The sequence below is a fragment of the Nilaparvata lugens genome, chromosome 1, assembly GCF_014356525.2.
Source record: "Nilaparvata lugens isolate BPH chromosome 1, ASM1435652v1, whole genome shotgun sequence".
In the NCBI taxonomy this organism is placed as follows: domain Eukaryota; kingdom Metazoa; phylum Arthropoda; class Insecta; order Hemiptera; family Delphacidae; genus Nilaparvata; species Nilaparvata lugens.
This window is the reverse complement of record NC_052504.1, coordinates 94871815-94885846: the sequence shown is the minus strand read 5'-3', so window position 1 is coordinate 94885846 and position 14032 is coordinate 94871815. Positions and strand designations below refer to the sequence as shown.

Genomic DNA, 14032 nt, shown 5'->3' with positions numbered 1-14032 from the left:
ACGGAACTTGAACAATACATATATGATCATCATGTGTATGATAAGTTATGCTCAATCATAGAGAAACGATAGCATAAGTATAGCGAGGTCCACGTTATAATAACAGTATTTGATCAACTTTTGTTTTGCTATCCTTGTCTATCATTCGACAAAGCCGGTGGTACTATCATTTTCTAGGTCCACAACGATGCCAATTATGTTTTTGACAGTGTAGAAATAAAATTAATTAATGCAGAGAGTCGGCATCACTATTCTATCTTTATCCACTGCCATTATAACGTGGACCTCACTATAGATATCCCATGGTATAGGGCGTTTATGTCGCAACTTTTACTGTTATCTCAAGCCTATAGTCCACGTAGTTCTTTCCTATGCAGCTGTGTGACGCTGGTAGTCTCTCAGATTCATATACTATCACCCCAACAAAACAGTAAAAATTGACAATAATCGACAGTAATCGGCTTGAGATAACAGTAAAAGTTGCGACATAAATTCCCTATACCATGGGATATCTACTTACGCTATTGTTTCTCTATGGTTCAATCTAATAGAATCTATAAGGATTAAGTTATTAACATTTTGTTTACTTGAAATATTTTCAAAACAAAATAGAAAATATGCTATCATGAAAAAATATTTAGTACACTATATAACTTATATAGTGGCACACATCATTTTCTGGATAACTAGTTTCAAAATAGTTGTATTATTTTCACCATGCTGAGTTGCACTAACAAAGATCTCCATTAATCCTAATAATTCATATCATTAGTGTGGACGGCTTATCCAAGACGTCGGTCCCGGCTGCCTAAAAAGCAGTCTTTAGGTCATGTCAGAGGCCCTGAAATTGATCAGCTGCGACCTGAAAACTCTGACACCAGACCTGAGCCAGCCAGGTCACTCGATATTATTATTATCCAAGATTAAAGTACCTAGATCCTGATTGATGCAAACAAAGGGAAAACATGGGAACTTACTAATTCCTCTATGCTCAGGCCCGCCGCAAAGTAGACCCACGCTAATCCATGAAAAGCAACCCATGCCGTGGGATGTTTTGCAAACCATTGCTATAGAATTATTCATAATCAATCAGCTGACAAGTGGATTATTCAATGCATGTATTACACAGATATCTGGAGAAGCCTAGCAATGGTTTACAAAACATCCCACGGCGTGAAAGCCATACGAATTTACTTTAAAAAGATGTCTGGAAAAGCCTTGCAATGGTTTACAAAACATTTCACGGCGTCGGTTCCTTTTCGTGGATTGACGTGGGTCTACTTTGCGGCGGGCCTGAGCATAGAGGAATTAGTACCCATGTTTGCATCAATCGGGATCTAGGTACTCTAATCTTGGATAAGCCGTCCACACTAATCATATGAATTATAAAGGTGCGTACAGACTGTCGCTCTGCTCCGCAACCGAACGTCACTCCAGCAGAGCGATTGATGATCGACCGGCGAGCAACAGTGGTTCGACCGGGGAACGCGAGAAGATCTAACATCTTCCGTAACGTTCATGATGGGTGCGTGGGCGGAGCGACTGTGGTTCGATGGTGGTACGAGGGCGGTACGAGGGAGGTGCGTGCTCGGTGCGGGTTGGAAGCGCCAATATGTGTACGCAGCTTTAGGATTAATGGAGATCTTTGTCTAGGTTGGACCTGAACCTCCAGGTTGCAACCTGGTAGAGAATAGTGTCTCATATAATGCGCATTTGAAGAGACTGAGATGACAATTTTAAACATGAGAAGTAGGAAAAATAACACACTCAAGTAATATTTATCTACAACTATTTTAATAACCATTTTAAGTCACTATGAGTTACACAAAGTTATGAAATTGCTAGCAATAAAGCACTCTCTGGCATTCAAGTAATCATGGTCTTAAAATATTTAAAAATACATTAATATCACATTTGTAATAATTTTAAAAACATGAAATGATATGAAAGTTTTTATAAATTTGAAATACAGTAAGTTAAACTAAAAAATAATTGTCCTTGAAACAATAGAATGTTGTCTGGCGGTTATCTTATATTCTAGAGAACTGATAAATGATTAATAATTATTATCAATTATGTTTCTTGCTACAGTACATTATTACTCTACATTAGTGGAAAGAAAAGAGTAGATTATAGTTTAGAAATAGCTGCAAAGTAGATTGGTTTAGTTCTTTGCTTGATATATTAAACCATATCTTCACCCTTGCTAGAGTTTGTGGTGATGAGGGTAAGTTTCTTTTCGAAGATTTTTGGCAAGTCTACGTTATTTTTGACAATTGGCTTGTCTTTAGGCACGCTGCACTCTTCATACAACTTGTGATACAGAGATCCCGTATTGTGTCTGACTCTCATTTGGCTCTTGAACGGGGAATCGAATCTGGGGCTCAGTGACACCGACCTGTAGCTTCTACCAGATCTGTAGAGGAGAAGGGCTGTCACGTTGATGATCACTAGCAGGACACAGAGACCACAAACCAGGATTGGCAGGATCGGCCAGGAGTAGATGATGTTCTCGTTACCGAACACTCTGGATTCCACATAGATCGCGTGTGTTTTGTTGAGGGGGAAGTCTTGGGTGAATTTGGGGAAAGCGGTGCTGAATTTGAAATCGTCATCAGCATCAAAGGCGTCCAAACCATCAGCTCCCGTTGGTTGGTCCAGTGATTGAGACGGAATGAGGTCTTCCCTTCTGAAACATATTTTCGACAACATATCTCCCCAATGTAACTCGGCATGCTCCTTCTGCATGTCAACACTAGATTTGCCCAGGTACCTGATAGGAGTCACCTTGCTAGTAATCAACCACTGCATCAAGTAGTTGATGTGCTGATCGCACTGCAGCTGATTCTTGGAAATATCCAACGCTTTCAAACTGACCAAACTCTCGAAGTTGTGCTTGTGGAGGGTCTTGAATCGGTTCTCTTCAAGATTCAAATAAGTCAACTCGCTTAGAATCTTGTTATCTTTCATGTACTTGGTCTCATCCATGTTCCACAGGTAAGTCAATCGGTTCTTATGAACGTCCAATACGTCCAGATTGGGAATGGGTTTGAACATTCTTGCAGGCATGTGATGGAGCTTGTTGCCTGACAGATACAGCTTCTCCAAGTCTCTATTCGCACTGAACAAGTTCTCGTGCAAAATCTGCAGGTTATTGTCAGATAAGTCGATGCTCGTCACTGATGGGATTGAGTTGAAAGTTTTCTCAGCAATGTCAGTCAGCTCGTTGCCACTCAGGTTCAAAGTTGAAATACTTTCCATTTTATTGAAACTATCTACGGTCAGCATTCTGATACCACATAATGAGAGGTCCAGAGTGTACAAACTTCCAAAATATCCAACAAACGGTCCAAAAACTCTCAACTCCACGTTGTTGGACAGTGAGAGGGTTTCGAGTTCGGGAATGGATACGAACATATTTTGAGAGAGAGGGCCTTGGAGTTGGTTGTAAGAGAGGTCTAAGTGACGCAGCTTTGTCACACTGTCGAATGTGTCCTCCGAAATTATAATAATTTCGTTGTGCGAAAAGTTCAATGCCCTCAAATCTTGCACTCCATCGAGAGTCTCAGCCTGCACAGTTCTAAACTTGTTGAAACTCAAATCAAGCTCCTCTAAACCAATCACCTCAATGTTGTCGAAAGACTCAAGGGAGTTGTTGGATAGGTTTAGAACACTGACATCTGAGACAAAATCGAAGAGATTGGGTTTGATATGAGTGAGCTCGTTGCCGGAGAGGTCAATCTCTTCAACGTACTCGATTTTCTCGAATAGTTTTGGTTTGATATCTTTGATGTTGTTTGAAGCTAGGTTCAAGTTGATGAGACTTGGCAACTCGTTGAATAGATCTGGACGTAAGTGTTGAATGTTACAATTTGAGAGGTCGATCTCACTGAGAGACGGGGAATAGAGGAAGTAGTCTTGTTTGGTGTTGGATGCTGAGCCGATAAGATGCTGCAGAGGGTTTCCACTGAGAGACAGCAGCTCCAGGTTGGTGTTGTTCTTGAATGTGTCCGGGTGGATGAACGAGATGGCATTGTTGGACAGGTCGACATTGCGCAGTTTGTCGAGGCCGTTGAAGATGGAAGGGTTGATGGCGCTGAGGGTGGTGTTGACAATTGTGAGGGTGTTGAGCTCCTCGAGGTTGACCTTGGTGAAGATGTCCTTGTCGAGGACGAACTTGGATCGAGGGTCGAGGTCGGTGATGGTGAGATGCTGGATGTAGTTGGAGAATCGTTGGTTTTCGTTGAGTCTGGAGCACTGTGCCACGTATCCGCCCACCTCAGCCTTGCGGCACACGCAGCTCGAGGGACAGTCGAAAGCCAGAGCTGCGTAGACGTGCAGCAGCACCACTAGTACTTGTTTCAGGTCCATCTTCACACAGGCTGCAACAAACAAAACATATTTCCTTGTTAGATAAAAACATTTTTGAGATACAGTCATTTAAAACATGCGTGGAAACTACAAGTTACCATGAAAACCAAATGAACATTTCGTTTTTATTGAAGCATAAAGCTGCGTCTACACCAAAGTTATTAACAAAATGTTGATAACTTAATCCTTATAGATTCTATTAGATTGAACATAACTTATCATATACATGATGAACATATGTGTTTGTCAAGTTCCGATCAATCTAATAGAATTTGTAAGGATTAAGTAAAGATTAATTAATAGAATCTGTAAGGATCAATCTAATCTTGAATGAAAAAGACTAGGAAATTGTCAAAAACCACACATTCATTGATACTTAGAAATTTTCAAGTATCAATAAATCTGTGGTTTTTGACAATTTCTTAGTCTTTCATTCAATGAATATACCACAATATCAACTTCCATTAGACAAAAAAACTAATAGAATCTGTAAATAGATATGTTCATCATGTGTATGATAAGTTATGTTCAATCTATAAGGATTAAGTTATTAACAAAATGTTAATAACTTGGTGTAAACGCAGCTTAGGATTAAGTTATTAACATTTTGTTAGTAACTTTGGTGTAAACGCAGCTTACGAACTGCTTACACAAAAAATAATGTGTTTTTCAGCTGTTCCTATTCAATGTTCATTAATAAATCAGGGCTGCCCACATGGAGGGGGTGGTCTTGGATACAGACCGCGCCCTTGAAATTCTTGGGGGGCTCAAAATCAAATTTTGGTGGGTCTCAAAAAATAGGTCAGCTATGCTTAGAATGACTACACTGTCGAAGACTTTACTTGGGTTTCTAAACCAAGGATTTTTTTGTGATTTCAGGGGGGCGCGTCCATAAGCTTGGGGTGGGGCACCCCTCAACGATTTATATTTGTTTTTTATTGCCAGAATGCTGATTGATATCGTTCACAGAGCCACTTAAGGTAGTTCAGTTGTTCAGTGTTAAATACAGTGAAATCACATCCACGGCATATACTAGTAGTTCTGTGAACAGTATTCTCATCCACAAGTACCGGATGAAACTATAGACTTCATGGAATACAGCAATAGACTAGCTTTTCCACACATCTGTGTAATAAAACTTTTCAGAGGATTTATGATGAATAATTCTATAGTTGATTTTTACTCTAATATGGCGTATGAAGGAGGCTCCTTTTCCTTTCATATATCCTTGAAATGCAAAATTTCCAAAAACCTTGTATATACGTCGACGCGCAATTAAAAAAGGAACATACCTGTCAAATGTCATGAAAATCTATTACTGCGTTTCGCCGTAAATGCGCAACATATAAACATTTAAACATTAAGAGAAATGCCAAACCGTCGACTTGAATCTTAGACCTCTCTTCGCTCGGTCATTAAGAAGACGGTAGGTTTCACGCGCATGTTTGTGCTTAATTTCCGGTGTAGCTGACGTCATTTTATATAGAATCATCTGTTTTTAACAATAAGTTCATAAATTGCCAATAGGTGTTAAAAACCTCGGATGGTGGCGATAACGTAATCTAGCTGGCTGGCCAATGCGCACACATTTCATGACCCCTACCGTTTTCCTCCGTGATCATATCATCATAACCGATTATGTTGTGACTGAAACTAAATCAGTTCTTTTCCCAAAGAGTAATAGTTCTGGAGGAAAAACCTTGAGAAAATAAAAATGAACTTCATTTCACGACAATTTGTTTTTAATATTTATTTTGATATATCACTTGTTCATAACAAATAGGCCTACTGTCAAATCCTACTCCCGATAATAATATATTATCGATTAAGCGATCAAGCTATTATCAAGTGATAAGAGCGATTAAGCTCTACTATAAAGTACCATAGATAAACAATAGCATATGTAGATATCCATGGCATAGGGCATTTATGTCGCAACTTTTACTGTTATATCAAGCCGATTACTGTCGATTATTGTAGATTTTTACTGTTTTGTTGAGGTGAGAGTGTATGAACAGCACAGTATGAGAGACTACCAGTGTCACACAGCTTCACAGGAAAGAACTACGTGGACTATCGGCTTGAGATAACAGTAAAAGTTGCGACAGAAACGTCCTATACCATGAGATATCTACTTATGTTATTGTTTCTCTATGATAGTACCTACTGAATTTATGAAAAGTCGACGTTGCATTTAAAGTAACGTGATTCAAATTATTTTCAAGTCAAGATTCCTCTTTTATAAAAGAGGAATAAGTTCAAATAAGTTTTCCTAGAGAGTCTGTAGAACACTCTGTTATGAGATTGTTTTACTTCAACTCTAAAGAATGATTTGAAGCTGCTCAAATGGAATGTTATGAACTATAGCAGAAGAAAAATATTACAAAAGTAAATTATTGAATTGAAATGAGCGAACAAGGATGTATTTTAAATTATTGACCGAGCGAAATGAGGTCTAAGAATCAAGTCGACGGTTTGGCATTTCTCTTAATGTTTGAATGTTTATATGTTGCGCATTTACGGCGAAACGCGGTAATAGATTTCCATGAAATTTGACAGGTATGTTCCTTTTTAAATTGTATATCAAGTTTTTGAAATTTTGCATTTTAAGGATAAAATAAAAGGAAAAAGGAGCCTCCTTCATACGTCAATGTTAGAGTAAAAATCAGACTATAGAACAAGAACATAATAATACACTCTATACTATAGAACATATTTATCAGCTGACAAGTGGATTACACAGATGGGTGGAGAAGCCAGTCTATTGCTGTATTTCCATAAGGTCTACAGTTTCAATCAGGTAGTTGTGGATGAAAATACTGCGTGAGGTCTACTGTTCACAGAACTACTAGTTATTAAACGAAAATCCCAATTAAATGCTGTAAATCACCCCGAGACTTCTGCTACTGCAAATATTGACAACAGGGTAGACTGCTAGATGGAAATTCGACGAGCGCTACTATACAAAAAATATTTGTCAGCCCGGGATCGAACTCAGTACCTCCTAATTGCCGGTCAGGAATGATTATTACCCTTGAACCAAACTGACAATCTCTGAATACAAAAAATATTTGTCAGCCCGGGAATCGAACCCAGTACCTCCTAATTGCCGGTCAGGAATGATTACCCTTGAACCAAACTGACAATCTCTGGATAGCAGCGCTCATTTTACACAAAGCCATAGCGGCCACCCAGACTACAGATGGAAATAAACTGGAAGTTTCATTTGTTCAAATGCTAATTAATGAATAATTATTATTTAACGAAAATCCGAATTAAATGCTCTATATTACCCCGAAGACTTCTGCTACTGCAAATATATTGACAACAGGGTAGACAGCTAGATGGAAATTCGGGGTGATTTACAGCATTTGATTGGGATTTTCGTTTAATGATAATTATTTATTAATTAGTATTTGAACAAATACAATCTCCAATTTATTTCCATCTGTAGATGTATTTGTTATTGATTGAAACTGTCAATTAGATCCAGACCTAAGAGAATTCAACCAAATAAAATATATGCGATAGTGATAAATTTATACATCACAGACGTTATCACTGTGGTTTGTTCAATTAGAGTGCTCAAATAATAAGCAATAACTGCAGTTATCATTCTAAAAAAAGATTTATGAATTTAATTCTGTTGCTTCTCATCAATAAGATCCTTTCTTTGAATGGTTGAAGCTTGAGTCGGATTGCAGTTCACCTTGAATTGTTTAAGATCAATCTACTGTATCTGCAAGCACTGAAGTTAGGTATTTGTCTTTTGATAGAATGCCAGGTAAGCAGCAGAAGAAGATGGAAAAGAAATAAAAGCAGAAGATGAAGAAGAAAAGAGCAAGAAGAAGAAGAAGAAAGGTAAAAGAAGTATAGAAGAAGAGGTATAGGAGGAGAGAAGATGCGAACAAAAGAAGGAAAGAGGCTCGAGAAGGAGAAAGATCTGGAGAAGGAGAAGAAGAAGAAGAAGAAGAAGAAGAAGAAGAAGAAAAAGAAGAAGACGAAGTAAGGAAGAAGAGGTACAGGAGCAGAGAAGATGTGGAGCAAAAGGAGGAAAGAGGCTCGAGAAGGAAAAAGATGTGGAGAAGAATAAGAAAAGAAGAAGAAGAAAAAGAAGAAGAAGAAGTAAGGAAGAAGAGGTACAGGAGCAGAGAAGATGTGGAACAAAAGGAGGAAAGAGGCTCGAGAAGGAGAAAGATGTGGAGAAGAATAAGAAGAAGAAGAAGAAAAAAAAAGAAGAAGTAAGGAAGAAGAGGTACAGGAGCAGAGAAGATGAGGAACAAAAGGAGGAAAGAGGCTCGAGAAGGAGAAGAAGATGAAAAAGAATGAGAAGAAGAAGAAGAAGTAAAGAAGAAGAGGTACAGGAGCAGAGAAGATGCGGAAAAAAAGGAGGAAAGAGGCTCGAGAAGGAGAAAGATGTGAAGGAGAAGAAGAAGAAGAAGAAGAAGAAGAAGAAGAAGAAGAAGAAGAAGAAGCTCAAGACGGGCTTGCATACTATAAACTTCACTCACTCAATTGCTTAGTAACCTCTAAAACGACTTCAATAGTGTCTGCATAGTGCAGGGTTCGTGAATGATTCACTGCCTGTGAAAAGGACTGGCACGAAATTCCATGTAACGGTCATTTGCAAATTAGGAATAACGAAATCATGATTGACAATGAATTGTGACGTTTTACAATTACGGAATGAGCTGATTCGTGAATACAATGGGTCATACGTGTGAGAGCTCAATTGGCCTTTGGGTATATTGTAATGCAGTTTTTGTAAAAAAACATTTGGGCCCAAATTAACCAAAAATGAAAACTGAGTTTGAGCGGCAGTTGGTTCTAAGTCAGATTGTTGTTGAAGAACCAATAAAGATGATTTTAGAAAATTGGTTTTGTTATATGATTTTTTGTTCTTTTTTTCAGAATCAACTGACCCTCAAACACATATGTTCATCATGTTCGTATGATAAGTTATGTTCAATCTAATAGAATCTATAAGGATCAACTTATTAACATTATGTTAATAACTTAGGTGTGTAAACGCAGCTTTACTGTACATGTAATTCGAATATTGTCAACCATTCAGGTTGGAGAGAAGAAGAAGAAGAAGAAGAGAAGAAGAAGAAGAAGAAGAAGAAGAGAAGAAGAAGAAGAAGAAGAAGAGAAGAAGAAGAAGAAGAAGAAGAAGAAGAAGAAGAAGAAGAAGAAGAAGAAGAAGAAAAAGAAGAAAAAGAAGAAAAAGAAGAAGAAGAGAAGAAGAAGAAGAAGAAGAAAAAGAAGAAGAAGAAGAAGAAGAAGAAGAAGAAGAAGAAGAAGAAGAAGAAGAAGAAGAAGAAGAAGAAGGTGAAGTGCGAGGAGGAAGATGCGATCAGATCACACATGTGCATTCAGTTTCAAAGCACGAACAGCGATCGGCCAGGAAGAATGGAATAGCAAGAAAAAGATAATGCAGAAGAAGGTACGGGAATGTAGTTTGAATAAATTGAAAAGCATTGGCACACGCTATAGTGAGGTCCACGTTATAATGGCAGTAGATAAAGATAGGAGAATAGCGATGCCGATTCTCTGCATTGAATAATTATATTTCTACACTGTCAAAAACATAATTGGCATCGTTGTGGACCTAGAAAAGGATAGTACCACCGGCTTTGTCGAATGATAGACAAGGATAGCAAAACCTCACTATAGTAGGCCTGAGTCCATATTGTGAGACCGACCAGGCAGTCACATCGCAAATATACAAAGGCGGCTCAACAACGAGCAAGGAAATTTCAATGAGCCTACAATGCCAAAATGAACAACGGATAGTTTGAAGGACTTTTTTCTAATGTAATTCTTCCAAACCTAACACCAAAGATACTAGTAGTTCTGTGAACAGTAGACCTCGCGCAGTATTCTCATCCACAAGTACCTGATTGAAACTATAGACCTTATGGAAATACAGCAATAGACTGGCTTCTCCACACATCTGTGTAATCACTTGTCAGCTGATTTATGATGAATAATTCTATAGTCTGATTTTCACTCTAATATTGGCGTATGCAGGAGGTTCCTTTTTCCTTTTATATTATCCTTGAAATGCAAAATTTCCAAAAAACCTTGTATATACGTCGACGCACAATTAAAAAATGAACAACCTGTCAAATTTCATGAAAATCTATTACCGCGCTTCGCCGAAAATGCGCAACATATAAACATTCAAACATTAAGAGAAATGCCAAATCGTCGACTTGAATCTTAAGGTGCGTACAGATATACGCGCCTCGAACATGAGCAATTCACTTTTAATCAGCTGACTATATCTGTATTTTTACAGAAACGGTAAGATACAGATATAAAAAGCTTGGCATCAGCTGATTAAAAGTGATTTGCTCATGTTCGCGGCGCGTAAATCTGTACGCACATTTAGACCTCACTTCGCTCGGTCATAAATATTATATAATATCACTAGCTGTCAGGCTCGTTTCGCTTCGCCATATCCGTCTAGCCAGGGGGCTCCGCCCCCTGGACCCACGACTGGATCGTCCAAGAATGAGATCAGCGGGCTCGCTTCGCTCGCCTGCATTTCTCATTTGAGCATGCTTCATTCCATCAGGAAGTCAAAGTACTGAGAAAACGCAGAAAAGCTGAGAAAAACGCTGATTTTGGGCGTATCTTTGATGAAATATTAAAGTCACCTCATCACAAAATTTTTAGACCCTAGCTATACCTCTGTACCAAATTTGAACATTTTCTGTCTATTACTTGATGAAAGAACTGAGAAAACGCAAAAAACTGCTAATTTTGGGCGTATCTTTGCGTTACTTCAAATTCCTTCTAACACAACATTATTACACCCTAGCTTAGCTTCTGTACTAAATTTGAACAATTTCTGTTCATTTGTTCTCGATAAATCTGAGAAAAAGCAAAAAACGCTGGAAAAACGCTAATTTTGGGCGTATCTTTGACGTTATTTCAAATTCCTTCTAACACAACATTATTGCACCCTAGCTTAGCTTCTGTACTAAATTTGAACAATTTCTGTTCATTTGTTCTCGATAAATCAGAGAAAAAGCAAAAAACGCTGGAAAAACGCTAATTTTGGGCGTATCTTTGGAAATTTTTCCAAATCCGTTCTTAGTGTGCCTCTAAAGGGCCAATTGAACATATCTACCAAATTTGAACGTTTTTGGTCCGGTAGATTTTTAGTTCTGCGAGTGAGTGAGTGAGTGAGTGAGTGTCATTTCGCTTTTATATATACAGATAAATCTCCATTATATAAAATAAGATATATTTAGTATCATAAAAAAATATGGCATATGCTTCTTTATTTCTATTATCTTTCACTATACTATTGTAGCGCTTTATCTGAGAAAGTGTAATCCTATTGTCATTTACCTACTGTCATTAAATCCCTATTAGAATATTATCTATCACAAGATTATAAGATTGGTTGTTTATTACATTATTTGATTATAATTATAACATCATTAATTTGTAAACACATTTATTGAAGGACTCTAACTATGACCATAGTGAGAGGACCACGTTATAATGGCAGAGAAGAAACTCTTTTTGTAGTTGAGAAGTTGATATTGTGGTAATTATTCTTATTGAATGAAAAATAATGAATATTTTTAATTCAAGCAGAGAAGAAAGATAGGAGAACAGTGTTGCCGATTCTCTGCCTCGTCAGTGAATTCTATAGAGGATAGCTGATACCGGTTTATCTGATGTAGTATTAACTGTTCATTGATTATATAATTTTATTAGTCAAAAAATATATTTTTAATTTAATAAATTGATATGATTGAGATTGGATATTTTGTTAATAAATTATAAATGTACAAATAGTTGAAAAACGATCTGGCAGCCTTGAAAAACTAGAAAAGGATAGCGCTGTCTGCATTGTTGAATGATAGAAAAGGATAGCAACACCAATGTTAATCAAATACTTCCATTATAACGAGGACCTCACTATAGGACTCGCTGGCGTTTAATTGAACGTTTAAATTAACAGTTTAATTCAACGGCGTTAAACAGTTTAATTGAACGGCGTTAAACAGTTTAATTGAACGTTTAAATTAGCAGTTTAATTGACCGTTTAAATTAACAGTTTAATTGAACATTTAAATTAACGGTTTAATTGAACGTTTAAATTAACAGTTTAATTGAACGTTTAAATTAACAGTTTAATTGAACGGCGTTAAACAGTTTAATTGACTACGTAGCGTTTCAAGATAGGTAGTGTGAGAGCATAATTGATAAGGGAATAATGTGACTTGTACGTTGCTAATGTGCCACAATTTGTTATTAACGACTGATTAAATGTGGATTGAACTTAGATTACAGTGATAATTTAACATCATCGTCATCAGAAATTATCCTATACTATTGAACGAGCAATTTCTGTTTATATGTTTGTATTTCACCGGATCTCGAAAACGGCTCTAACGATTCTCACGAAATTCAGAACATGTAGGTTTATAATATAAAAATTCTATTACACTAGGTCTCATCTCTGGGAAAACTCGCTGAAGGACATTAAAAGGATTTATTCATCCATGGAAAAACAGCAGTTAATTTCGTCGTCTGTTGATGATGGAAGTGAGTGAGTGATCGAGTGCATGTGTGTGGGACTGAAACAAAATTATGACTCAGCTGTTGAACTTTTGTAGTCATTCAATCAGGTACTTGATGCCGGTTGCAAAAAAGCCGGGTTATTTTCAATCCTGATTAATTCCACAAGATCCATCTTTTTGAAATGGTCTTCTCTGATTTGGTTCACGTGAAATTAATCAGGATTAAAATTTAACATGCTTTTGAGAGAGATTTTTTTGCATTCCTCTGGATTTAATCTCAATTTACTGTGATTTCTGTATGATTTTATTATAATTTCTTCTTTCGTAATAAATTGTTTATGCTTTTGTACTCCATAGTGAAGCTCGGTCCCCGATATTTTATACTTTATTGCTGAAGACTATTATACTTTATTTGCTGAGGATGATGCTCACATTAGCTCTAGGTTTGTGGGAGGGTTATGATACGGATGATACTGGGAGATGAGTAGCTACAGTTTTAGGTGGACTCCGAACCACCGGGAAGTTTTATGAATATTTTTGAGAATTCTATGTTTGAAAAAATTTGTTTTTGGAGAAAAATCACGAAGACTTTGATGGCCGAAAAATGTAGTACTTAGTATGTAGTAAACACATATACCAAGTCCACATACTAAGTGAATGTAGTATTTTGAAATGTAGTGTTGTATTGTTAGATATAAATATCGGGGACCGAGCTTCACTATGGAGTACAAAAGCATTACAAATTTATTACGAAAGAAGAAATTATAATAACATTCATAGTTCATACAGAAATGTTCTATCTGATCACAGTAAATTGAGATTAATTCCCAGAGAAATGCAAAAACTTTCCCCCACAAAGCCCAGTTGCACAAAAGCCCGTTAAATTTTAATCCTGATTAACTCCACGTGAACCAAATCAGAGAAGACCATTTCTAAAAGATGGATCTACTGGAATTAATCAGGATTGAAAATAGCCCAGCTTTTTTACAGCCGGCACTAAGTACCTGATTGAATGATTACAAAAGTTCAACAGCTGAGTCATAATTTTGACACAGTCCCACACACATGAACTCGCTCACTCACTTCCATCATCAACAGACGACGAAATAATA

The 14032-nt window shown here is 37.2% G+C and overlaps 1 protein-coding gene across 1 annotated transcript in view; it reads right to left on the bottom strand.

The window, feature by feature from the left end:
• Positions 1-1772: 1772 nt before the first annotated feature.
• The window catches only part of LOC111055783 (leucine-rich repeat-containing protein 15), a 31681-nt gene continuing 19421 nt past the window's right edge, over positions 1773-14032 (bottom strand). Inside the window, exon 2 of the mRNA XM_022343066.2 lies at positions 1773-4382. Within this exon, the coding sequence (XP_022198758.2) occupies positions 2185-4371 (2187 nt within the window). The 5' untranslated portion in view covers positions 4372-4382 and the 3' untranslated portion in view covers positions 1773-2184. The remainder of the gene's footprint in view (positions 4383-14032) is intronic.